This window comes from Cebus imitator, unplaced genomic scaffold, assembly GCF_001604975.1.
Source record: "Cebus imitator isolate Cc_AM_T3 unplaced genomic scaffold, Cebus_imitator-1.0 Scaffold416, whole genome shotgun sequence".
Lineage (NCBI taxonomy): Eukaryota > Metazoa > Chordata > Mammalia > Primates > Cebidae > Cebus > Cebus imitator.
In genome coordinates this window covers 1,478,072-1,504,807 of record NW_016107731.1, presented here as the reverse complement: position 1 = coordinate 1,504,807, position 26,736 = coordinate 1,478,072, and the positions used below count along the sequence as shown (strand labels likewise).

The 26,736-nt window shown below is 42.0% G+C and overlaps 1 protein-coding gene across 1 annotated transcript in view; it reads left to right on the top strand.

Annotated features, from left to right (window-relative positions):
- AKAP13 (A-kinase anchoring protein 13) overlaps nt 1–26,736 on the top strand; it is a 261,930-nt gene that overhangs the window by 220,281 nt on the left and 14,913 nt on the right. The window contains exons 19-33 of the mRNA XM_037731692.1: nt 1,528–1,595; nt 4,397–4,463; nt 8,570–8,705; nt 10,215–10,327; nt 10,928–11,080; nt 11,988–12,238; nt 14,961–15,086; nt 15,201–15,318; nt 16,045–16,293; nt 19,362–19,438; nt 20,024–20,205; nt 20,338–20,420; nt 23,333–23,527; nt 25,654–25,815; nt 26,240–26,310. Of these exons, the coding sequence (XP_037587620.1) occupies nt 1,528–1,595; nt 4,397–4,463; nt 8,570–8,705; nt 10,215–10,327; nt 10,928–11,080; nt 11,988–12,238; nt 14,961–15,086; nt 15,201–15,318; nt 16,045–16,293; nt 19,362–19,438; nt 20,024–20,205; nt 20,338–20,420; nt 23,333–23,527; nt 25,654–25,815; nt 26,240–26,310 (2,051 nt within the window). The remainder of the gene's footprint in view (nt 1–1,527; nt 1,596–4,396; nt 4,464–8,569; nt 8,706–10,214; nt 10,328–10,927; nt 11,081–11,987; nt 12,239–14,960; nt 15,087–15,200; nt 15,319–16,044; nt 16,294–19,361; nt 19,439–20,023; nt 20,206–20,337; nt 20,421–23,332; nt 23,528–25,653; nt 25,816–26,239; nt 26,311–26,736) is intronic.

The window sequence follows — 26,736 nt, the reverse complement described above, 5'->3', positions numbered from 1 at the left end:
AACCGTTACAGTTAAGTTTGGATTCCCCTGTGTTTCTCTGGGTCCCGCAGCCTGAAACTCACTTACCCATCTTCCAGAATCATAGCAATGGAAGCTTGGAGGAAAATGTGATTCTTCCTTTTTCATTTTATAGATGAGGAAACGGGGCCTATTGAGAAAGAAATTGTACTAGGGTCATACCAACTAATAAGCAGACGCAGGACCTACGTCAAATTTAGTTTGACAGCTGTTTGTCCTTGTGTGTTATTAAATTGATACTTCACATACTGTAATCAAGGCTGTGTCAGGGATTCATCTGATTTTAGTTTAAATAGGCATAGTAGCGTCTACAGATGGGCAGTTGAATAGAATGCATGAGCCAGGCACTATGTTAGAGAGGCTTAATTGAAGATTCAGCAGTGGGCAAGTGGTCCCTGCCCCAGAGATGGGATAGAGGAAAACCTAAGAGAATTTCAGTGTGTGGTCCCTGGTGGCATTATGGAGGAGACCTGTGAACCAAGAGGGTGTTGAAGGAAGTGTTACGAAAGGAATGGAAAAGGCCTTTGAGGTCTGGAATTCTAGCAGTCTCTTTACTGGTTTCTTCCCCTCCCCATCATCACTCCAGTCCCCACTAAATCTGTATGTCTGGTTTAAAAGAGATGTTGGCCCTTAACTGGTAAGTCGATGTAGACAGGACCTGTGACACTTCCTGAATCAGTCTGTGAGGCATTGCCTAGTGAATGGTATCTGTGGCTGATTTCCTGAGTGAGCCCTTCCTATGAGAGTGTTGTCTCATGGAGTGTCCCCACAGACAGATCTTTGATTTGTTTCTGCTTTACCTCTGGCTCCCTGGAACAGTTCTGGTATGTGACTTCATAGCAGCCCTGAGAGCTGATGGGGAGCCTTCTGAGACACAGTGACCTGAGTTTTTACGTCAGCGGTCCTTGTAGGTCAAGGGAGTGAAAAGTAAAAGAAGTGAGATAAAATCCTGTCCTTGCCAAATTGTGGTCTCTGCTTTATCTTTCAGAAAGTCTCCATTTTCTCTTAAGTCACAGTTCCCAGAGGAGCATGTGGGTGGCTCTGATGACCTCTCGTGTGTGGTTCCTGTCTCAGAGAATGGGCTGCAAAAAGCCAAAAAACAGAGTTAATATTTTCAGATTTTATATTCTGTGCTTTATTACAGTCATACAAATTGTATAACCCCTGTTGGCGCTTTATTTATGTACTTATTTGTAATTTAGACTTACACATTGATGGCAGACACTTTCACTTTTAGTTTTGGTAGCCGTTCAGCTTTCTGTCCGAAAAGTTCCAGTCTTACTAGTTTTTGTTAATTAGAAATCACATCTGCTCTTGTTTTTCCTTCTCCAAATAACATCACAGACCAGCTTCCCAGAAGAGGACTGCGATATAATTTCATGTAGTCACATTCTCACATGTGAGTGACTTCACTGTGAAATTCAGAGGCCGCTTGTAACAGCAGTGGAAACTCAGAATCTAGGATCTGTTTGCTTCGTCCATGTGACCTTGGGTTTGCTTTCTTTTCAGATTGCGGTGCTTTTGTCCACAAAGGCTGCCGAGAAAGTCTAGCCTCCTGTGCAAAGGTCAAAATGAAGGTAAGACTTCTGGCTAAAAGAAGGCTTAAAATAAAGGGGTTTAAACCAGCAAGATCCTCGGGAGTTGGGAGAGTTGAAGTTGTGGATTTTGTTTATTTTAATCATTTGGTACCGACTTTGAGAGCAAATTATAACTAAAACGTATTTTTTTCTCTTAAGTGATCAATCCTTTTCTTGATTAACACTGGGGAATTAGACTTTCAGAAAATGCTTTTAGAACTTCGTGTTCAATATACATTTCTTGGTGATTTTAATATTTCCATGCTGCTGTTAAAGTGGTTTTCTTCTTAGCTATGTCTGCAGGCCTACCCTGCTGTTCATACACCTGTCTTCCTCCTTCAGGACCGTCAGGGCAGCAGGTGGAAGTCAGGGGCACTGATCTGCTGGTGGGGGTGGGGAGGGGATTATGGTTAGCACCAGCCTGTCTGGTAGCACTTTTCTCCTCGGGTACATAATATAAGTGGCTCTGATCACATGATGTAATAATAGGCAGATACTGTTTTATGGTAGTATCTGCCCTGAGCATGTGTACTATGTAATCATGCTTTTTCAGTGGCCCTTAAGGAAAGAGTGTCGGGGTTGGGCATGGTGGCTCACGCCTGTAATCCCAGCACTTTGGGAGGCCAAGGCGGGCAGATCACGAGGTCAGGAGTTTGAGACCAGCTTGGCCAAAACAGTTGAAACCATGTCACTACTAAAAATACAAAAATTAGCTGGTCTTGGTGGCGGATGCCTGTAATCCCGGCTACTTGGGAGGCTGAAGCAGGAGAATTGCTTGAACCCGGGAGGCAGAGGTTGCAGTGGTCTGTCATTGCGCCACTGCACTCCAGCCTGGGCCACAGAGCTAGACTCTGTCTCAAAAAAAAAAAAAAGTGTGGGTTGGGGGGCATACTTTTTAGGTAGCCTGTGAAGTTTTCAGTGTTCTAGTTACCCATGTCTTTTCATTCCTTGTCAGAGGAGTGCTTTGCAACTATGTCGACACAGATGATTAATGAGCTCTATGCTTCCCCAGTAAAAAAACAGTTATCTAGTGCCATGACCTCAATCTGGATTGTGCATCAGAATCAACGCCAGGGCTTATTGAAAGAAAACTTACTGAGCCACACTCCCAGAATTTCAGATTCTGGGGGAGAGTCTGGGAATTTGCATTTCTAATAAGTTCCCAGATGATGCTGATAGTCCGAGTACCTCACTTTGAGAAGCAATACAACTAGCATCAAAAGGGCAAAAAATAAGATATCCCAGATCTAATTCAGCCCGTGGACATATATTTTGATTGGCTCATGTAGTACTTTTAAAATGTGAGTCAGTGCAACTGCCGATAATTTCAAAGTAATATTTTGTATCACTTTGGATTAAGTTCTCCTGAAAAAATTGGAAGATTTATAGCCCTCAGCCCCCTGATAATTCCCTGTACCCAGCACTCCAATTTTTCCTTTTTTCCACAGTAGTTGTCACCTTCTTAAAGTCTATATTTACCCATCTTTATTTATTATATAGCTTTCTTAAAGTCTGTACCTTCCCCCCACTATAATATAAGCTATAAACTTAACAAGCAGGCTGAGGGTGGGAGTCTGCTTCGTCAGTGGAGCCTGAGCACCTTGCAGGGAGGGAGGGATGGCTGGAGCTGAGTGGAGCTGCCTCCTTTAGACAGGATATGCCAGTTCCAGGCCGCCGCTGCCTTCCTAAACCCCTACATCACCCCACCCCAGCTTGATTCTGCCATTTGTTACCTGCCCTTTCTGACTTTCTGGTTCTGAATGTAAAAATGCACCATATTGATTTGAGTTGGTGATCTCTGGTAACACTCAATTGTTGTGAATGTACTAGCTTATACAGAACAATCATGATAGAGATGCAGCATCTCTCCCATGTAAGAGAATGTAACCTAAAAGGGGGATGTCTCTTTTATTTTATTTTACTTTATTTTATTTTAGAGACAGAGTCTTACTCTGTCACCCGGCTAGAGTGCAGTAGCACAATCTCGGCTCACTACAACCTCCACCTCCTGGGTTCAAGCAATTCTGTCTTAGCCTCCCAAGTAGCTGGGATTACAGGCACCTGCCACCATGCCTGGCTAATTTTTTGTATTTTTAGTTGAGATGGGGTTTGCCATGTTGGCCCTGCTGGTCTTAAACTCCTGACCTCAGGTAATCCACCTGCCTCGGCCTCCCAAAGTGCTGGGATTACAGGCGTGAGCCACCGTGCCCTACCCAGAATTTCATTTTAAATAGGAAGTAACCTAGTTCCTCTAATGATTTCTCTCAGATTAATTGCTTCAATCTATAATTGCTCAAAGTATTTTTGTTATATGCTACAATAAAAGTCTTAACTAAAATTAGCATTTTACCCAATTTAGCACCTTATAAATGTTAGTTACTAGAAATGAAATTAAAAAGTCATAGATGCTGCTCTTAAGGCACCAGCGATCTTCCGGGAAAGATAGACAGGCAGACAGTTACTATAAATGAGAAAGGGGTGCCAGTCACTGCCTTGGGTGAGGAAAGGAAAGAAGCTATGGATAGCTTTGCCAAGGAGGCAATACTTAAATAGTCTTGAAGCAGAACGCCATGCCTCTGAAGGTGAGAAAAGCATTCCAGGCAGGATAGACAGCATCGCGGCATTGGAGTACAGTGTGTTTAGAGGATGGCAGCTGAGGGCAACCGAGGCAGGAACACAGGGAGCTCAGGGCAATGTGAAAGCAGAGCGGGAGAGGAGGCTGAGCTGCTCTCTTCCTGCTCGGCTTCTCAGGGCTTGACAGAAGTGACTTGTCAATGGACTTACTCTCTTTTTTTTTTTAGCAGCCCAGAGGGAACCTTCAGGCACAGGACACATCATCACTGCCCACGGTCATTATGAGAAACAAGCGTAAGTAGCTGAGCCCACCTCACAGAATTCCCTTTCTGGCTTTCTGGTTCTGAATGTAAAAATGCTATTGTAATATTCAGTTATTATTCATAGTCAAGTTAGGAAGACCTCTTTTGTGGTAAGTGAGAGAAGCCTGCTATTTTATCCTGCAGATTCCTTGACCCATAACTTAACAATATGCCATCAAACCCTCTTGGAAGTGTTCTAGAACAGTTTGTTTATTAGCTTAAAGGCAGCACCTTTGCCCTGTGTGTTGAAGCAGGTGACCCCTGTGCATCTCAATTTCCTCTTTAATAATAGTTGAGAATTAAAGACTTGTTTTTAGTGTCTTACAGTCATATGAATCAAATGAGACCTGGCTTGTTAAACTTTTTTTTTTTTTGAGCGGAGTGGCCCAAGGCTGGAGTGCAGTGGCGCAATCTCAGCTCACTGCAGCCTCCGTCTCCTGGGTTCTAGCAGTTCTCTGCCTCAGCCCCCTGAGTAGCTGGGGTTACAGACAGACACCACCATGCCCAGCTAATTTTTGTGTTTTTAGTAGAGACAGGGTTTCTCCATGTTGGCCAGGCTGGTCTCAAACTCCTGACCTCGTGATCTGCCTGCCACAGCCTCCCAAAGTGCTGGGATTACAGGCATAAGCCACCGTGCCCAGCCTAAACTTCTTTATAAACTGAGAAGTGACAGAAAATGCTTCCTTTTTTCTTTTTTAAGGACCTCAAGTGTTAGTCAGAATTGAGTAAATCACAGTCATTCATTCACATCAAACTATTTTCACCAGTGCATGCAAGACTCCACTTTGGTTTCACTGATATTTTTCCCTTTTCATTCTGCATTCCCTGTCTCATTCCCCCTGTGGTATATTTAATGTATGTCCTTCTAATCTGCCATATCTTTAGACATATGTATACTTTGGAAAAAAAAATTATTTTGTTTGTTTAAATTAGATAATATGACTTATGCTTATATATTCTACGTTTTTTTTTCCACTCAGTATCTATCATTTCGAGATATGCATGTTATTGTACGCTGTTGTTTCAGACTATGGCATAGTATTCTTTAGTAAGCATATTTCGAATTTTAGTTATTAGTTCCCCTGGAGACAGAATACAGGTATTGATCGACTTACCACCTATGCAACTTACGACCATTCGACTTTACAACCACAATAGCTAGCCACGACTGCTCCGCATCTGGCAGCGCAAACGTTGCCCAGCTGGGCGTACGACAGTGCGGACCAGCTTCTGGCAGCACTACCATGTGCACCATTTCAACTGTACATATAGCCTACTCAACTTACGACCAAATCGTGTTATGACCGGTCCGTGGTCCCGACCGTGGTCATAAGTCGAACACTAGCTGTATTTAAATTGCTTCCAGCTACTACCATAAATAATGCAGTGATTAGTATCTTCTTAGCTGGCTCATGGGAGTCTCTGTGAGACTTTCCCCAAACGATGTTCTTGAAAATGAGCTTTTAGAAGTAGAGATTCTTGGGCCCCACCCTGATCTGTGAATCACAAACTGTGGGATGGGGCCAGCATTCTGTGTTTTTTTGTGGTATGTGGGAGTGTGTTTAATAGAGACGATGTCTTGCTTTGTTACCCAGGCTGGAGTGCAGTGATGCAGTCATAGCTCACTGGAACCTCAAACTCCTGGGCTCAAGAGATCCTCTCGCCTCAGCCTCCTGAGTGGCTGTCACTCCAGGTGTATGCCACCGTACCTAGCTGATTCTTAAATTTTTTTGTAGCAGCAAGGTCTCACTATGTTGCCCAGGCTGGTCTCAAACTCCTGACCTCAAGTAGTCCTCCTGACTTGGCCTCCCAAAATGCTGAGATAACAGGCATGAGCCACTGCACCCAGCCCAGTCTGTGTTTTAATATATCTCCAGATGATTCTGATGCCCACTCCAGCTTGAAAACCACTGCTTTATGCCGAATTTCTCTGAGTACTTTCAGATAGCTCCTGAATGGCTGTACTAGTCTATATACCCACAAGAGTGTGAATTCCCTTTAGACCTATTTAATCCATTTATAATCCATCTTTACATATAGATGCCTAAAGAGGAGCTTCTCCAGGTTGATACCCACTTCAGTCTGTGATCCCACCCATTCCACATATTTTTTATGTGTCTAACTTCCTTAAATTTTTTTCCTGTGACATTATCTGTTGTTTCAGAAGTCTGATTTCTTTCTTACTTTCATGTCTTTCTTAGAAAAAATGCCTATTATGTGCAAGGATCATGGGTATTACCTTTGACCCTCAAAAATACTTTTTTTTTTTTGAGACTAAATCTCACTCTGTCACCCAGGCTGGAGTGCAGTGGTGCTATCTCTTCTGTAACGTCCACCTCCTGGGATCCAGCAGTTCTTCTGCCTCAGCCTCCCCAAGTAGCTAGGATTACATATGCCTGCCACCACGCCCAGCTAAGTAGAGATGGGGTTTCACCATGTTGCCCAGGCCAGTCTTGAAGTTTCAACCTCAAGCGATCTGCCTGCCTTGGCCTCCCAAACTTCTGGGATTATAGGCATGAGTCACTGCACCCGGCCCTCTCACACATATCCTTATTTCTGTTGTACTCCACTGAGGCAACATAGTGGTGTGGAGTACAGATTGTGAATTTAAATTGTAAGGATTCAAGTCTGACACCACTACTTAATAGCTGTGTAACTGTGGACATTACCAAACCTCTCTCTGCCTCGTTTTCTGCCTCTGTAAAAGGGGGATGATGATAGTATCATAGGGTGGTAGTCAGGTTTAAATCAGATCATACCTGTAAAGTACTTAGTAGGCGCTCCTTAAGTGTTAGCTTCCACTGCTGTCATCATCACAAGTAAGGAAACAGCGATACTGAGTCACTTACTTGGGAGAGCTGTTATTTTCTTCACCCTCTGCAGTCAATTAATGCATTTTGTATGCTATGTGTTTTATATACTGTATTCTTACAGTAAAGTAAGCAAAAAAAAATGTATTTTAAAAATTAAAAGGAAGAGAAAATATGTTTCCTATTTGTTTAAGTGGACGTAGATAATCATAAAGGTCTTCATCCTTGTCATTTTCACATTGAGTAGACCAAGAAGGTGGAAGAGGAAGAAGAGAGGGGTAGGTCTTGCTGTCTCAGGTGGCAGAGACAGAAGAACTTCCACATCTAAGGGGATCTGTGTAGTTCAAACCCATGTTGTTCAAGGGTCATCTGTAGTTATAGATGTTAAACAAGTGTTAAATTTTCCTCATCTATAAATTAGTTTTCCTCATCTGTGCTCTCTAGCAGTGAGCAGAAGAATCATTTGAGCCCGTAAGATACATAGACTCTTGGGTTCCACCCCTAGAGGACGAGGAGGGCTGAGATTTCATGTCTAACAGGCACTCCAGAGGTTTTCATGATGAACAATCCTAAAGAACGCTCCTCCCAGTTATCTCTAAGGTTCCTTTTACCCTTAAAATTCTTTCAATCTTATTTGAGCTTAAATATTAAAATACATAAAACTTCCACAGGATTGTTTATCCCCATTGCCTATCCCACCCCAGAGGTAACCACTCTTCTTAGTTTATTCATTTATTTTCCTGGAGTTCCCTTGTTAAAGTAAATACAACTTGGATTCTTTTTCTTTCTTTCGAACATGAGTGATAGCCTGTCATATACTTTGTTCTGCACTTTGATTTTCCGCCCCTTAATAGATCTTGGAGATAGATCCATCTGTGTCAGTACTTGGAAAGTGTCCTCATTTTTTTTAAGTGGCATTGTATTCTTGTATGTGGTGCACTATAACTTATTAACCAGTCTTCTTGTGATACTCGTGTCATTTCCAGTCTTTTGCTTTAATCAGTGGTGTTGCATTGAATAATATTGGACATACATCATTTCATGAATATACAGGTATATCTTGTAAAATAAACATAGCCTAAAAGTGAAATTGCTGGATCGAAGAATAGAGGCATTTACAATGTCAATAGTTATCACCAAACTATCCTCCGTGGAGTTTTTATACCAACTTAGAGTTCCAAGGCAAATCTACTGTAAAGCGCCTTACTTCTGTTGGGCTTTTGTCAGATGGGTCAGTACTACGTGGGAATGGATGGATGATGCTTCAGTTAGTGTCCTCCCTTTGCAGCCTCACAGCCCAAGGAGCGTCCTCGGTCCGCAGTCCTCCTGGTGGATGAAACCACTTCCACCCAGATATTTGCTAATAGACGGTCCCAGCAGAGTGTCTCGCTCTCCAAAAGTGTCTCCATACAGAACATTACTGGGTAAGTAGAGATATTTAAAGATAGCACAGTTGGCATCTAGGTGACAAGAGCATAATAATCACATCATTTGACAAAAAGCCTTTTTTTTTTTTTTTTTTTTTTAAAGAAATCTGTAAAGTCGTGATGAGTGGTGCAGACAAGGCTGATGTGGATTACGTTTTTGATGCACGTCATGACAGTCATTCTGTCACAAGGCTCTCCTTTAAATACCGTTAGCAGGCTGGTTGCTCGAGGCTTTTGTATGTCATCAGCCCTAGTTGTGAAGAATCTGAGTTCTGAAAAGATTATTTTTTAGATCAAAATAAGTAGGAATAGGAAAAAGAATGATTTAATTCAGAATTTTTGGTTGCAGCCACTTACATTTTCAGATGTTATGCTTTTCTGTTGATCATATAAACCTGGTTGTTTTGTTTCTTCTTACGTCTCTTTTACATCGTGGCCTCTTAACACTTAAGTCAGTTTTATGAAGGCGAATGCTGAGCTAGTTATGACTGTTAGATTCCCACTCACTGGTTTGCACTGAGTTTCTTTTCTGGTCTCCTGCAGAGGTGTCGGCTGTCAAGTGGTTAGCAAGGGGCTGATGATGATGTTGCTGACTATTTTGGTTAAGGTGCCTGCCTTCCCATCAGCTGAATAAGCCATTTCAAATGTAGAACTCAGTCTCTCTATAACCTAGCTTGGGGCAAAATTCCTAACTAAAGAATGCAGAAATCTCCTTCTGTTTGTATTTCCTAACCTCTGTGCTGGCTAATGTTTTTTTTCTCCTTTAAAAAGTTTCAGGTTGTTTTTGTTTTGTTTTGTCTTCGTATTCTCATTATTTCCAAAAGTGTGCTTATCAAAGTTACAGCTTTACTAAAGTTTCTTGTAGTAACTTTCAAAAGTTGGTCTTTAAAGTGTTCCTGCTTTTGTGTCTACTCAGACACCAATTGGGTGCCTGTGTGCTAGCTAGTGAGTTGGGATTGAGAAAGTCTGAAAATATAGTTGATGATAAGTGCTAGGTCTGTAGTTACTTAAAGAACAGGAAAAAAAGTACACTGGGTAGGCAGTAAGTTTTGTTTTGTTTTGTTTTGTTTTAAAGAGACGGTTTTACCATGTTGGTCAGGCTGGTCTTGAACTCCCGACCTCAGGTGATCCGCCCGCCTTGGCCTCCAAAGTGCTTGGATTACAGGCGTGAGCCACCACGCCCAGGCAGCAATAAGTTTTAAACAGAAAGTTTCTTACATAACTCGTACGTGATTTGAGGGAAGAAAGTTCTCCTTGCTTCTTACCACTCTTTAAAAAGGCTCAAGAAGTCCTCACAGTTTTGAGTCTACAGTGATACTAAATGCTTCCAGCCTTTACTACCAGGCAGTGTGCGTGTTGCTGTGGCCCCGACATAAGCAGCTTGTCTTCAATCACTGTAGTGCTTCCAGCCAGCTGTCGTTCTAGAGTCTTCAGGTGCTCATTTAAGAATGCAAGCCGTGGGTTATCAGAGTGTATTTGACAGGCTGTACTTTCTTTTGCCCCCAGAGTTGGCAATGATGAGAACATGTCAAACACGTGGAAATTCCTGTCTCATTCAACAGACTCACTAAATAAAATCAGCAAGGTCAATGAATCAACAGAATCACTTACTGATGAGGGTAAGAGGAAGTTATGGCTTACATTTTATGCCTCTGTAGGGACTGTGTGTGCCGTGACCTAGACTGTAAGTCTTAATGGAGTGATAGTGCCTCCCTCTTCTGTATCCTGTGAAGATCCTCTAAATTCTGTAAAGCGTCCAGTGCTTTGTAATGACTGGGTAATCTGACTTAGCCAGTTGTTAGCTGTCAAGTGAAGGATGTCATTTATTTCAGTGTGGGCATACTCTTTAGTGGAAATCTTTTTCTTCCCTTAGACTTTTGTACATGTACAGTTCTAGCTCTCAGAGCTATTGTAAGCCTGCTCTCTTAAATACGAAAAGGTACTAGGCCCCTTCCAATTCTTCATGTAGATAGGAGTCATGTTTTAGTCATGTATGATTTTTATGTGATGTTTGTTACTCTTAACCAAAGTCTTGAATCTAGTCTGTCACTCCTGAACAGGACATTGATACTTTTCTGGTACTGGAATATGTTCTCTGTTATATCCCCTATATTCATGTGTCTTATGAAATCGACTGTCATCTTGAGGCAAGTCCAACATAAGCTTATTCTACAGGTCACAAACCCAAGATTCTAATAGTGATTTTTTGCTATATTGAGGAGTAGGTACAGACATGAATGAAGGACAACTACTGGGAGACTTTGAGATGGACTCCAAACAGCTGGAAGCAGAGTCTTGGAGTCGGATAATAGACAGCAAGTTTCTAAAACAGCAGAAGAAAGATGTGGTCAAACGGCAAGAAGTGATTTATGGTGAGATTCTTCATTTTGCTCTGTTTATATTTGATTTGCATTGTCCAGCATTTATAAAGTGGTAATTTGTTGGGCTATAGAGAATCAGTTTTTTAGTATGTGGCTTCTTGAAAAGATTTCCTTTGAAAACTTTAAGGCACAGAGACATAGTCCTGTTTGTATCCTATCTCCTTTTTGCCCCATTATTTTTTCCCATTTCTACTGAATGTTATACTTACATATGAGTGCTTATTTATACAGCAGTCCTAGAAAGAGATATCTCAGTTTTGTTCCTTACCTACGCTAAAAACTAAACACAAGTCGTTTCTGAGAACCGGGTATACAGGCATTTATGACAGGTGCTAAATCCAGTGAAGGCCTCTTTGGAAATCATTATTTAAGACTGATGGAATCTAGTGTACCTATTATCAGAAAATAGGACACATGAAAAATAGAGGAATAAGATGAAAACATGTGACCAGGCGCAGCGACCCATAACTGTAATCCCAACACTTTAGGATGCTGAGGCGGGTGGAAAACTTGAGCCCAGAGTTCAAGACCAGCCTGGGAACATAGTAAAACCCTGTTTCTACAAAAATGCAAAAATCAGCCAGGCGTGATGCCACTTACCTGCAGCCCCAGGTACTCAGGAAGTTGAAGCGAAAAGACTGCTTGAGCCCAGGAAGTCAAGGCTGCAGTGAGCTGTGACCACATCACTGCACTTCAGCCTGGGTGACAGAGCAAGACCCTGTCTCAAAAAGAAAAACAACAACAAAAAAGATGAGAACACTTTTAGGGGAAAGATAGTGACTCAATTTTAAGGTTCAAATTGGGCTCTAAATTAGCTTTGGGACTGCAGCAGATGATCTTTGAGGGAGAATCCTTATAAAAAAGTGTTCCTGACCCTTGATCTGTTTCCTCCTTTTAGAGTTGATGCAGACAGAGTTACATCACGTTCGCACTCTCAAGATCATGAGTGACGTGTACAGCCGTGGGATGATGACAGATCTGCTTTTTGAGCAGCAGATGGTAGAAAAGCTGTTCCCCTGTTTGGATGAGCTGATCAGTATCCATAGCCAATTCTTTCAGAGGATTCTGGAGCGGAAGAAGGAGTCTCTGGTGGATAAAAGTGAAAAGAACTTTCTCATCAAGAGGATAGGGGATGTGCTTGTAAATCAGGTGAGAATGGGAGGATCTCAGGTTCTTTTTATGTACACTGGGAAAAAGGGAAGCTTGGGGAATCCATAGCCATGCATTCGCATCTTGTTTCTACCATTTATTATTTGTGTAAGCTCAGGGAAGTTATTTATCTTGAGCCTTGATTTCCTTTTCTGTAAAATGCAGACAGTAGGGTTTCTCTCCTAATGTTATTTTAGAAAGTTAAAGGGAGTGTATATATAAAGTACCTAATGCATATGATAGATGCACAGTAAAACTTAGTTTTTCTTCCTCAGAGTCTGTGCCATCATCAGAAACAATATAGCTTAAGAAACCAACAAATACGGCTGGACGTGGTGGTTCATGTCTGTAATCCCAGCACTTTGGGAGGCCAAGGCGGGCAGATCACCTGAGGTTAGGAGTTCAAGACCAGCCTGGCCAACATGATGAAACCCCATCTCTACTAAAAATAATCAAAATTTAGATGCATGTCATTACACCTGCATGCCAGGTACAGGTACCTGTAGTCTCAGAGGCTTGGGAGGCTGAGGCACAAGAATCGCTTGAACCTGGGAGGCAGAAGTTGCAGTAAGCTGAGATCGGGCCACTGCACTCCAGCCCGGGAAACAGAGTCACTCTATCTCAAAAAATTTGGGGCTGGGCACAGTGGCTCACACCTGTAATCCCAACACTTTGGGAGGCCAAAGTGGGTGGATTGATTGAAGCCAGGTGTTCAAGACCAGCCTGGGCAACATAGCAAGACCTCCCTCTACAAAAAAAAAAAAAAAAAAATGAGCCAAATGTGGTAGTATACACTTGTGGTCCCCACTACTCGGGAGCCTGAGGTGGGAAGATCGCTTGACTCTAAGAGTTCAAAGTTGCAGCAAGCCATGGTGATTGTGCCACTGCTGTCCAGCCTGGGCCAGGGAATTAGATCCCAAATCAAAATGTGTGTGTGTGTGTGTGTGTGTGTGTGTGTGTGTGTGTGTGTGTATAATTTATACAAATACATGTGTGTGTATGTGTGTGTGTGTGTATATATAGTTTATATAAATACACGTGTGTTAGACATCTTCAACTTTCCCCTCTGCCTCAAATCAGAAAGATCTCATGTATCTAAAACCTAGCTGAAGCGCAGAAAATTGAATAATTGTCTGTAAAATACTTAATAAAACATGTATTATTAATAGATTTATCAAGGGGTGGTATGGTTTTAGTCATTCTCCAAAAAAATTAAGCTAAAAGGTACTTTGGTGCTTATGGATGTGATTGTCATAGACAGACTTTCATGTTTCTTTTTAAAATATTCTTCTTGAAAACACATTGCCAGTATAACCTTTCCAGGCAGAGGTGTATAACATGTACATCTGACTAGACCTTTTTCAAAGATGTAGATTCCCCAAAGATTTTGGGCAAATATCTGCTGCTGTGTAGAAACAGAGGCTTAATTGCGGGAACAGTAGTCTGAGAATTGTATATGTTGTCTTTCCTTTGTATTCTTGAGCCCATACCCCTCACTTCATTAATTTATTAGCACATTCACACATTCATTTTTCAGGTATTTACTGAGCATCTATTAAATGCCAGGTGGAACTACAAAGGTAGATATGGCTTAGGCCTCTGCCTCAGGGAACCCCTATTCTAGGAGTAAAAGTAGGCATGTTATGAAATAAATGCAAATGCAGTGTGAAATGCTTGAACACAGGTATCTGCAACAGAGCTCAAAAGGGAGACCTACAAATGATGGCCTTTCCTCCTGAAACATCCCTCAGCATTTCCATTTCTCTCTTTCTGCCCCTCTTCTCTGTTTTCATGTACCTTTGACTTAGACTTTATCTAACTTAGTGTTTCATCAAACTTTGACTTGTATTACCATTTAAACCTCCTTGTACTTACATACAACCCCTGGTAAGATCTGTGGTGCCAGAATTCAGTTTAACCCGTAGTGTCCATTTGCTGGTTCTGCGTGCCAGTGCTCGGATCACCGTCTGGGGCGTTTGTTTTGTCATATGAGCAGATAACTTACTGTCTGTCTGCCTCAGCTCCTCCGCTGGTTAATGGTGAAGGGAAAAGCTACCCTGATCCTTCTTTCCATTTTTTTGGTAAAGATCAATTTGTGTTGCCTCTGGAGGTTTTTAGGGGAAATGGAAATCAATGGCTTAGCATGTTTTTTATGAACTGCATACAGAAATTCATTGATTTACTACAAAGTGAACATACCTTGATATGAACCATTGAGATTGCACACATTTGGGAATGATTGAAGGGCCTTGTAGAACTATTAGGACTGCTGGCCCAAAGTAAGCAGTACAAACAGATCCCTAGGTAATGATGGCTGTTTATGATGTCTGACTTACCGAGATCAGGTATGTAAAACTGCCTCATGAAAAACCCCTAGTGAATCTCATTATTTTATTACTCTGTTTATGACAAATAGAACTTAGAATACATTTTGTATTTCCTGTGTGCACAGTACATAAAATTTCTTAATTTTTTTGTTTTTCAAATCTGTATAGCAGCTTTATTGGGATTTCAGCCATATGCCATATAGTCTACCCATTTAAAGTTTAACCTCTTGAGTAACTGCCAGACTGCTTTGCAAAGCTGCTGCACCATTTCACTTTTTTGGGAGAAGTTAAGAGGAAGCACTCTTGACTTTCACATATAGACTGGAAACATTTTACAAAACGGTTTTATGAGTTTGGCCCCCCATGACATAGCTTCTGTTCTCTTTTCTTTGCAGTTTTCAACTGTGAATGCAGAACGTTTAAAGAAGACATACGGCAAGTTTTGTGGGCAACATAACCAGTCTGTAAACTACTTCAAAGACCTTTATACCAAGGATAAGCGTTTTCAGGCCTTTGTAAAGGTATTGATATGAAACATGAAAATCCCCATCGTCGTCAACAGCACTGTGTGCCTGTCGGCTTTTACTAGAGAGGCTTTTTCATGTGATTCCTGATGTCTGTGTACTCTCTTGCAGAAGAAGATGAGCAGTTCAGTTGTAAGGAGGCTTGGAATTCCAGAGTGCATATTGCTTGTAACTCAGCGGATTACCAAGTACCCGGTTTTATTCCAAAGAATATTACAGTGTACCAAAGGTGAGTTTCCCTTTCTAGCTCAGTCTTGTATGGCAATGGACTGTTTGCTCTGTGGCCAGTAGCACTGGAGGCCCCATGGAAGAGTTATTTCATGCTGTAGTAGGTCTAAAAGAGACCCTGTGTTTTATCTAGAAAATAATTTTCTTGAATGAAAATTTGGACTGTTATGTTACCAGACTTAGGGTAGATGATAGCAAGAGGAAAAGGGACCCCATTGATTCCATCTGAAGTTCAGTGACCTGAACACTCTTCCCTTATCACTAGGCTGGGAGATAATTTCCACCAGTTCTTCCCAGAAGCACTAGAATTGCTGCTGTTTTTTGCTTAATCAGTAATTACTGGTTTCTCTCTCTCGGCTAATTCTGTTCTAAGCAGTTATATTGAAGATTACAAGGCAGTACATTAAAGATTAAGTAAAACAAAGATATAAATAAAAACTTGGTTGCTCTTCCTGCTACTACTCTCCTCCTAGAAGTCTTTAGTTCCTTTATTTTTAGAACACAGCATATGATTGCATATTATTTATATGATTGAAAACTTCTGACATCTTTTAGAATCAAACTTATGACAGCAAGAGGGTTAGGCACATGACTTCTGCCATGCTGGCTCCCCTCTGATCGTATAACCACAAAGGGAAAAGATGATGTGGAGTGAGAAGTCAAGATTCCCACCCTCTGCCTTGGTCCAAAAGAGCCATAAAAAACAGAATTATTCTTTCCTTTCAAGACGATGAAGTGGAGCAGGAAGATCTAGCACAGTCCTTGAGCCTGGTGAAGGAGGTGATTGGAGCTGTAGACAGTAAAGTGGCAAGTTATGAAAAGAAAGTGCGTCTCAATGAGATCTATACAAAGACAGATAGTAAGTCGATCATGAGGATGAAGAGTGGACAGATGTTTGCCAAGGAAGATTTGAAACGGAAGAAGCTCGTACGTGATGGGAGTGTGTTTCTGAAGAGCACAGCAGGAAGGTTGAAAGGTACGGCTTGGCTCTTTTGTCTTAGTGTGTGCCCAGGTACAACAGGCAAAATCCAAGTGTTTTTGTTGGAAATTCACTACCAGATTTTTTGCTAGAGAGCCCATCTCCAGATACCGCCCAAGAGCAACAAGCATTTAATTCTTCGTAGTCTTACATCAAAAATGTTTTGTGATGGCTTACAAAATCATAGAAAATATAGTAAGATGACAAAGAAATGATAGAGTCAGGGAAAATGGAAAATAAGATTTAAAAAAAAAAAAGGAAAGGATAAGATGGGTGCACATGTGCAAGCGGTCAAGGAAGGTGTATTCCCCTGCAAGAGATGGACAGCCAGGTTCGAATTGGGGTCTGTGGCAAAACTCACTAGGAGGGAGACGCAGTCCATGACAGTTGCACAGGATCTGTGAGTTCAAAACACATCACTTGTTCACAAGAGATGTTAGAGGAATTTGCAGCTCCTGACACCTTACAGAAGGGTAAGTTTAACGCATATCAGTTAGATTTATTCTTATACTTTATGATGGTCTTATATCTTTAAACCAAAAGGAATCATAAAAGATGCCCATTTGCCATTTAGTTTTAATTTTTACTTTTCAAGTGGTCAGCTTTATCAAGTTAGTGAAGTTATGAGACTTGTTTTCTAGTTTATCTTTGCATTGGATTTTTTTGTTTGTTTTCATCAAACCGATACTCCACGGGCCTATATGTTACACCAATAGCCTTGAGTTATACCCACCCCTTCGCCCTGGCCTCAGTAAGCTGAGGATGTAGAAGCAGGCTGGCATGGTGCTGTCAGCCTCCCTGGTGTAGAAAAGGTGGAGGAAATGTGTGCTGCTTTCGTTTCTGAGGTGTAAGTGATGATGTAGGTAACCGCTGTCAGCGATACCCGTGCTTAGGACAAGTAGTAAAGAAGTTCCAGGAGATCAGCTGGTTCCAACAATGAATAAAGCAGGACAGCCTGCTTAGAAGTTGGAATCAAAATGAAGAGCCTTGGAAAGAGGTACCTGCTCCACAGTGGCAAGTGCTGGAATGGAGGAGAAAGCAAGAGGAATAGCAGTAGGGACAAGTCTTGAAGGATGATAAGGAGGGTACTTGGTACATAAGGAGAAAGTGTTCCCCACAGTAAGGAAGAAAAAGTAGAAGCACAGAGTGGAAAGGATGTGGCACGTCCAGGGAAGAGTGGATGCCCGGGACTCACAGGGAGCTGAGTGGATGACGGGGAGTGATGGGAAATCAGCCCGAAGAATGGGGAGGGGCAAGGTTGTGATGAGGTGCATTCTCCAGACTGAGGCCTTAACAGTTGATACTATTGATGAGGGAACCGGGGCATAGAATGGGTTCAAAAAGAAGAATAACAAGCAGGAAAAGGAAAAGTGAGTTGGTTTTTCAGTATAATGACTAGGGGCAGTTCAGAGTCCAGAGAGACTGGTGACAGATAAATCAGGAGGTGATGCAGTGCTTTGGGAAGAGCTCATCTGGGCCTGCATGCACAGAAGGCATGAAAAAGAAGGGCAGAAAAGATTGAGAGAAAGATGCCTCCTTTCCTGCCACCAACTGGCTGTGTATTTCATGGTTCTGTGATGAACTGGGCTTCTTCCCTCCAGTCCTAATGTTCTGTGATATTCTGAGAGCCCTAGATCTCTTTGAGACTTGTAAGCAGGCTGGCAGTTCAGAAATACCTGCCCTTTCTTGTAAGGGCCTGAATTTCCTAAAGCTGCTGCTGCCTGGAGCCAGCACTTTATTCTTTCCTTTGCCTAGCAATTTATTTTTTCCCAAAATAAAAACTTATAGATTCCAGCTGCTAGAATAAAGTTGTGTTCACGCCAGTGGCAGAATGACAGATTTCTGGCCTTGAATGTCTCCAGTAGAGATACGAGTTGGTGTTTAGTCATTTTCACCTCCAAGTGAACTCATGCCAAGAACAGCCAGTACTATGTTGGGTACTCTCTGAAAGAGGTGGGATTGTTTTTCTTTGATCCACTGACACTGATCATATAAACTTAAAGATTCAATGAAGTTAAAAAATTGTCTTGCTTTTTTTTTTTTTATTTGGAGGGGGAGAGGGTGCAAGCATCTGAATTATTTTTAAAAGTAAGCTTAGAAACAAAAAACCTTTTTCATAACTGATGGCAGTACACAGAAAATTACAGCTTAGCCTGAAAAATTAGACCTCTCTAGGAATCAGATGTCCTTCCTTCTGTTTTCTTGATAGCTTTGCAATGAATTCCACAGAAAAGGGATTCCAGTTGTGGCAGAGGTTAAAGAAAAGGTGAGGAGTGGACTGCATAAATGAGTTCCATCCTTTCCCAGGGATTTGTCGGCTTCACTTTCCACAGTGACGATGTTACATAGGGGCCAGCCTGCTAGCTCGAGGTAGATCCACTGCAGAGATGTCAAACCATCCTTAAGAGAAAAGGGGAAAATGTTACTTCCTACCCCTAGAGGATTAGTCAGAGCAAGAGTTTAAGTTGACTGTAGCATATGGGAGCTGAGGAAAGAGCCCTATATTCACATGTGCCTGTATGACTGGAATGCATCCGTGTGGCCACTCTTGGTCTTTTGCGAGTGTGGAAGACGTCTTTTCATTAGACTTATATATTGCTACACTTTATCTTTGGGCAGCGTTGCTGTCTCCTGCCTCACACCTTTCCGATTACTGTAATCAAAAGTTGAAAAATACTGCAACCTGAGGATTTTATGGAGTATGCTGCTATCTGTTGCTATTTAACACCTGTAGAAGTCCAGCTTTTCAGCTTTATTCTTAAAAGTATTTTAGTCTTAAAATCTTGGCCTGTGGTGTATTTCTAGGACTGAGAACTTAAACTTTCCCAAAACAAGGCTTTGGTGATAAATCTCATTTTAAAATGCCTCTAAAAATCTGGTGACCAGATCTAATTCCTGGAGAACTGTGAAACTGTTGCTTTGGAGTATTGTGGTCTCAGATCAGAGTTTGCCCTTTTGGGGGTGTGTGTGTTGCTGAAACACCCGTCAATAAAAACCCCTCTGACTGTGGGTTACTATCAAGCAGTCATCGTTCTATCTTCCCTTCTCCCATTTCCGTTTTCCAGAGGTTCAAGCAGTTCTCCTCACTGACATTTTAGTTTTCCTTCAAGAAAAAGACCAGAAGTACATCTTTGCATCATTGGTAAGCTGAATTGTTATTTTTGTAATAGTATTCTCAGCAGTGAGGTTAGTTTTGGAATGTAAGCACTATATTATTGCTCTCCTTGCACCCCCCCTTAAAATTAAATGGATCAGGACAAATTCCTCTGAGTAATTTCCCACATGCCCTCACAATTTTCTGGCATCCCATTCTCCCCAAAAAGTATTACTCTGTTTCACCACAGTCTTTTTTAGTGTCTTGGACGTGTGACTATCTGACCTATGAAGAGAGCTGTCCCTGGAGTATTTCTCACATTTGAGCCCATAAATGGTGCTAATGTATGATACTGCTATCTGAATTCTTTGGGGAACCTGGAAAGATTCATCATGTAGAAAACATGACTGGAAGCTTTAGAGCCATAAATTACTATTTCCCTTTTGAAAATCTTTTTTTGTTAAAAATCTGAATGAAATAAGGAGGTATTTCTTTTTATCCTAAAGCTGCCGTTATTTTTCAGACTGTGTGCTTATATTATAATAGCATCTCGTCTTACCTTAGATTGAAGTTGTCCTTAAGAGTTAGAATATTGTATATGTATCTCATATTTGCCCTCTTCCCTTTTTCCAGGACCAGAAGTCAACAGTGATCTCTTTAAAGAAGCTGATTGTGAGAGAAGTGGCACACGAGGAGAAAGGTTTATTCCTGATCAGCATGGGGATGAAAGATCCAGAGATGGTGGAAGTCCATGCCAGCTCCAAAGAGGAACGAAACAGCTGGATTCAGATCATTCAAGACACAATCAACACGCTGTAAGTTAACCGCCAGGCCCCACCCTTCCCAGCCTCCTGACGTCTCTGTGTGATTTCATAATAGGCTGGAGTGTGACTAGAGTAAGTGACATCATAGGAACTTTTTGTTCTGTCTTGTTTGGGTTGTTTTAGGAACAGAGATGAAGATGAAGGAATTCCTAGTGAGAATGAGGAAGAAAAGAAAATGTTGGACACCAAAGCCCGAGAATTAAAAGGTGAGGCACTGGGAGTAGTTGGAGACGCTTGTCTGGAATGTCTGCAGTTGCTGAAGAGTGCTGGTGGATTTTAGAGGTACGGGCTTGCCCTCAGTTCGAAAGCCGCCCCAGCAGCCACGTGAAAGCAGAGAAATGAAAAGCTGTTTAACAAAAGAGAAGCAAAGTCCAGGCTGACATGGGTCCTGGTAAAGAATGGCTCTAAGGGTGTGTCCAATACCGGATCAAGAGAATATTGATTCTCTTGACTAAGGATCAGTGTTCTTGAACCTCATGACATTATCTGTACTTTGTCATAGGAGAATTTGCCAGAATTTATAGTCACATCTAAGATTAAAACAAGGAAAGAAAGGTATTTGGGGAAAAGGATTCTCTCGTTAATCTGATTTAATCCTCCTGCCAGTCCCTAGCGTTATCACTTACCCACATATTCACAAATGAGTTGCGAGGTGAAGTTTTGGGAGAAGGGTACTTATTGATCTATGTTTCATCTCTGTTTATTGAGCACTAATTGTTTTATGTAGTCTTGTCAGTATCCCTACAATACAGGCATTCTAATCCCCATTGTGCAGATGAGACCCATAAAGGACAAGCAACCCAGGGTTACCTGTGTAGTTAGTGGCTAAGCCAAGATTCTGTTCCCTGTCTTAGCGAAGCCTGGTGTTCTTTGCCAGTGGCTTATCGAATGTTTCAAAGTAAAGACTGCTGAGGGTAGAAAGAAGGCTTAGAGTTAGATAAATGTAAGCACCTAAGGAGTTTGGTTAGGCCTTAAGTCATATAAATGATAGCATTCTATCTCACTGAAGGAGAAGAAGTTAAAAATATGGACAGATTGAGTCCAGAGTCAGAGTTACAGCAAATGTGTTGGCCCATGATGAGGATGATGAGTATAAAAGCCTTCCTGCTTTAAGTAGGTGGCCAGGCATGCTGCTAAGTACACAGAGGCAAAGATGCCTTAAAACGACCCTTTGTCCTTGAAAAGCTCACACTCTAGCAAGGGAGACATACATGAGTGATGGGCCACAAAATGGTTTATTAGACCACAGACAACATTCAGCATGTGTGGGATCTGCTCATCCTGCCTCCGGTAAGTCTTAGGAACAGGGAAGCCGTTGCATGAGCTACATCTGAAAAAAGCGATCTCAGCCCACAAGAGTAGTTATGTGCAAAGGTGAAAAAGGACTTGACGTGTCTGCCAAGGAATGACAGGTTTGGTATGTCTGGAGGGTCAGGGCCGAGGGATGGGAGGTTAAGCTGGGAAAGCACCAGGTACTAAAAGGCAACAAGGAAATGATGTAACTTAAAAAAAAAAAGATTTCTTTAACATGCTGAAGCCAGTTAGGAGAGTTGCTAGAGGGAATGGGAAGCCACTGGAAGTAGAAAGACCGTTTGGAAGACTCTTAGGCTAGGCCAAGTGACAGTGAGCTGGAGAGGGAACAGATGTAAGGTTACTAAAATCTGGTCCTTTGGGGCCGACTGTGGTGGCTCACACCTGCAATCCTAGCACTTTGGGAGGCTGAGGCCGGTGGATCACCTGAGGTCAGGAGTTGAAGACCAGTATAGCCAACATGGTGAAACCCCATCTCTACTAAAATACAAAAATTAGCCGGGTATGATGGCGGGTGCCTGTAATCACAGCTACTTGGGAGGCTGAGACGGGAGAATCGCTTGAGGTTTCAGTGAGCCAAGGTCGCACCGCTGCACTCCAGCCTGGGCGGCTGAGCAAGACTCCGTCTCAAAAAGTAAAATAAAAATCTGGTCAGTTTGATGATGGGCCAGAGCGAGGAGACAGAATCTCTCATAGGTTTCCAAATCAGGTGACCTAGAAGATGAAGAGTCGTTGACTGGGAAGAGACTCCACACTAAAGGGAGGAGGTGTGGTAGGCTGGAGAAAAGATTGGTTTTCACATGCTGGGAACAAGGCATCTCGGTGGAGGTGGCCATTTGGGCCCCATGGTCTACTGCTAAGAAAGAGGGGAGGATTTTTTATGGATTTTTTGTTTATTATCAGCATATAGAAGATAATTGAAGCCATGGGGATGAATGAGATCAAGAGGAAAATGGGTAAGGTAAAGAAGACAGCTCAGACCAGGCACGGTGGTTCACACCTGTAATCCAACCACTTGGGGAGGCCGAGGTGGGCAGATCACCTGAAATTGGGAGTTTGAGACCAGCCTGGCCACCATGGAGAAACCTTACCTCTACTAAAAATGCCAGATTAGCTCGGCATAGTGGCACGCGTCTATAATCCCAGCTACTTGGGAGGGTGAGGCAGGCGAATTGCTTGAACCAGGGAGGTGGAGGTTGGTGATGAGTCGAGATCACGCCATTGCACTCTAGCCTGGGCAACAAGAGCAAAACTCCGTCTCAAGAAAAAGAAAAAATTTAAGATAGCTCAGGATGGAGCTGAGACAGGAGCCCAGATAAGAGTTTCTGTTGCAGATGCCAGATTTGTAAAGCGCCCTGAGAAAGAATGGTAGGAAGAGAACTGGTGTCTTAAAAGTGAAAGAGGGAAACATTTTTTAAAGGAAGACGTAATCATCAATGCTGGAAAAAAACAAACTAAAAGATCTCATTGGATTCAGTCATGAAGTTGAGCTGGGAAAGAACAGTTGCAGAACGGGCAGAAGCTAGAGAGTAGTGGGCTGAGAAGCAAACGGGACAAGGGAGAGGAAGCAAAGTGCAGACTTGTGTCACAATTTCCACGGTTCGCCAAAAAGATCCAGAATGGTTTCCAGATAGAAATTACAGAACAGAAACAATATTGCTGTCATGGTGGGAAAAGAAAGGGCAGTGGGTCGGGAGGGTGTCCTATCTTGTCCCTTTCTGTAAGTTACCACAAGGTGGTGCTCGTGTCTTACTCGTCTTGTAATACTAAACCAGTCAAATCACAGATCATTTTCTCCATCCCGCAGAACAACTTCAACAGAAGGACCAACAAATCCTCCTCTTGTTGGAGGAGAAGGAGATGATTTTCCGGGACATGGCTGAGTGCAGCACTCCCTTGCCAGAGGATTGCTCCCCGACGCATAGCCCTAGAGTTCTCTTCCGCTCCAACACAGAAGAGGCTCTCAAAGGAGGACCTTTAATGAAAAGTGCAATAAATGAAGGTAATTAATATTCAGTATTGCCCCCTCGTCATCTCCTCCCAGAGTGGTTTTCACACTAATATTACCTGCCAGTTTTTACTTTTTTACTTTAAAATAAAGCACAAATGCAGAAAATTACCCATACCAAGTATTTCACTGTAGTAAATTATTAGGTGAATATCTTTTTAACCACTACCCACATCAAGAAATTAAATGTGCCCATACACCCTGAAGCCCCTCCCTCCATGTGCCCTGTCCCATCACAGGTCCCTCTCTCCAAAATGAGCAGTTACTCTAACTTTTTAAAAGTAATCACTTATATTTCTCTCTTTTTTTTTTTTTTTTTTTTTTTTTTTGGAGACAGGATCTTGCTGCTCTTTTGCCCAGTCTGGAATACAGTGGTGTGATTTTGGCTCACTGCAGCCCCCACCTCCTGAGTTCAAGTGGTTCTCCTGCCTCAGCCTCCCAAGCAGCTGGGACTACAGGTGTGCACCACCACACCCAGCTAATTTTTGTATTTTTCATAGAGATGGGGTTTCATCATGTTGGCCAGGCTGGTCTCCAACTCCAGACCTCAAGTGATCCACCCACCTCAGCCTCCCAAAGTGCTGGGATTATAGGCATGAGCCACTGCACCCAGCCTGCTTATGTTTTTTTATATGCGTCTTAAAATTCTTTGTGTGTGTGTGTGTGTGTGTGTGTGTGTGTGTTGGGAGTTTCACTCTTGTTGTCCAGGCTGGAGTGCAGTGGTGCAATGTCAGCTCACTGTAACCTCCACCTTCTGATCTGCCTGCCTTGACCTCCCAAAGTGCTGGGATTACAGGTGTGAGCCACAGCTCCCAGCTACCCAAAGGATTTTTTTTCTAAGTATAAGTAGTTTTAAAGAATATTCCTTGGTTTTTGTTACCCTAGGTTGATGCACTCAGGTTCACAGTGTTCTGTTTTCATAGGTGGTTACAAATTTTTCAGATTTCAGGAAGTTATTCTTGAATTACAATTTGTAGTATTTTCCCTGTTGCCTTTGCTTTGGTTTTCTTCAAGAACTCCATTTATCCTTATGTTGGACCTAGTCTGTCTTCAGTATTTGTGACTTTCTTTTAATACTTTTGATCTCTTCGCCTTTTTAATGTTTAAGTGGTCTTCCTTTCACCTGCTTTTTTCTTAAGTCCTTTGCTGCTGTGTTAAATTGCTCTTATATTCTTGTTTAGTTTTCATTTCTATAATGATGTGTTTTTCTTTTGAGTGTAGTTTTGCCATTTCATTTCTGTGTTTTCTAATTCTGACTTAAGTTCTTTCATGTCTTTTGTCCTTTTCTTAATGTGTTTTGCTCACTTATTTTATGGACATATTTTTCTGATGTGCTTTTATTATCTGTAGAGAAGTTAGACACTGTGTTCTGTCCACGATCACTCCCTGTTCTTAACTTTATATGGGATTTGACTTCAGTATTTTCTATTTCTCATTTTTATGTGAAATTAGTGTCTTAAGTTTATAGGTTCAGATAGCTTTTCTCACACCATAGGACTCGTCTATCATGTCTCTGTGGTTTTTCTTTTTTAATATGGCTTGTCTTAATAAGATTTCCTGCTGTTGGTCCCCTCCCTTGTTGCAGCTGGCCCTTCTTTATCTCTTTTCTTTTCTCCCGCTCAACTTTTCTTTCTTTCTCTCCACTCTGTTCTTTCTGTGAGCCACACCCTAGAAAAGAACCCTAGTGGGCCAGAGTCGAGATGCAAATTCTTAGGCTACTCTAGCCCCTTGAACTTACTTCATATTGGCAAAGGCAAAAACCCTGACTTTTTACTTGCTGTTCTGAAATCAGTTCATCTTACTTTTCAGGGAATATCTTCTGACTGCTTTGGATATGATTCCGGAAGCCATGCCACTGCTAGTAAATTACTCTGCCTTCCCTGTACACTTTGAAACTTCCTAGGTCTCTTGTATACAAAGTGGAAGGCCTCCTCTCTAAATTTCTAGTAGAATCCAACTAAAACACATACCCTTTCTGAGACCTTTCTGAGCAAAGGAACTCACCCAGTCACTCATTGGAACGTTTCAGTCATGTTCTTTGTACATATCATGTATACTATGAACTTGTTTTTTCCTCATTCAAGATAAGATGTCAGTTTTGCATGCTTCTTTTTTTCCAGTGGAGATCCTTCAAGGTCTGGTCAGTGGAAGTCTGGGAGGCACACTTGGGCAGACTGTCAGCAGCCCAGTAGAGCAAGAAGGCGTGGTCAGTCCTGTTTCCCTGCCCCGGAGAGCAGAGACCTTTGGAGGATTTGACAGTCATCAGATGAATGCTTCAAAAGGTAAATGATGTGGATGTGAAGTCATGGGCTTTTATAGGCAATCCTTGACTGTCCCACACAACTAAAAATGACTTGTATTTTATTAGCTACGTCTCCACTTCCATTCAGTCAGTAAATTTCTTAGTGAGATCTTAAGACACTCATTATGAGTCTGTCAGACTAATACTCATTTTGAGTAACAAAAAAGATTTTCCTAAGATCTTAGCTAAAAGAGTAGTAATACTTGTTCCTGCTTTCAGTTCTTCTGCATCAGTAAAATTATTAATAATCACTTAGCTGCCACCAAGCAGCTCCCCCTTTTTGGGGCCATCAGTAGGATTCAGAAATACTACATCCCTATAAGATAGCTATATGGTATTCTTTCCTTGGCTAGTGTGTTTCACAGCTTAAAAAAAAAACAAAAAAAAACCTATTTTTTGTTTAGGAGGCGAGAAGGAAGAAGGAGATGACGGCCAAGATCTTAGGAGAACGGAATCGGATAGTGGCCTTAAAAAGGTATTTCTGTTTAAAACATACTAGGACCCTCCTTGGCATTTCCCTCTGAATTCATAACCTTTGATATTATTTCACTTTGATCTTGTTTTGGATGTCTGAATTGCTGCTTTTGATAAAGTTATTTTCAGGGAAAAATCACATTTTTAAAACAAATAGTACGGTTAAGAGTCCCACATTATTGGCTGTCTGGCCTCACTGGCTTAGCCCAGTGTGTTCACATTCGTAACTCTGCCATGGTCCTGGCAGGACCGGTGACATTAGGAGGCTTGTTTCAGATGCTCCAAAGCCATCAGTGATAAACAGTTCAACCCTAAATTTTCTCTACCTTGTGAGAGGCTGTGGTAGAAAAGAAAGAAGATGGAAAGCGGCCGGGCGCTGTGGCTCACGCCTGTAATCCCAGCTCTTAGGGAGGCAGAGGCGGGAGGA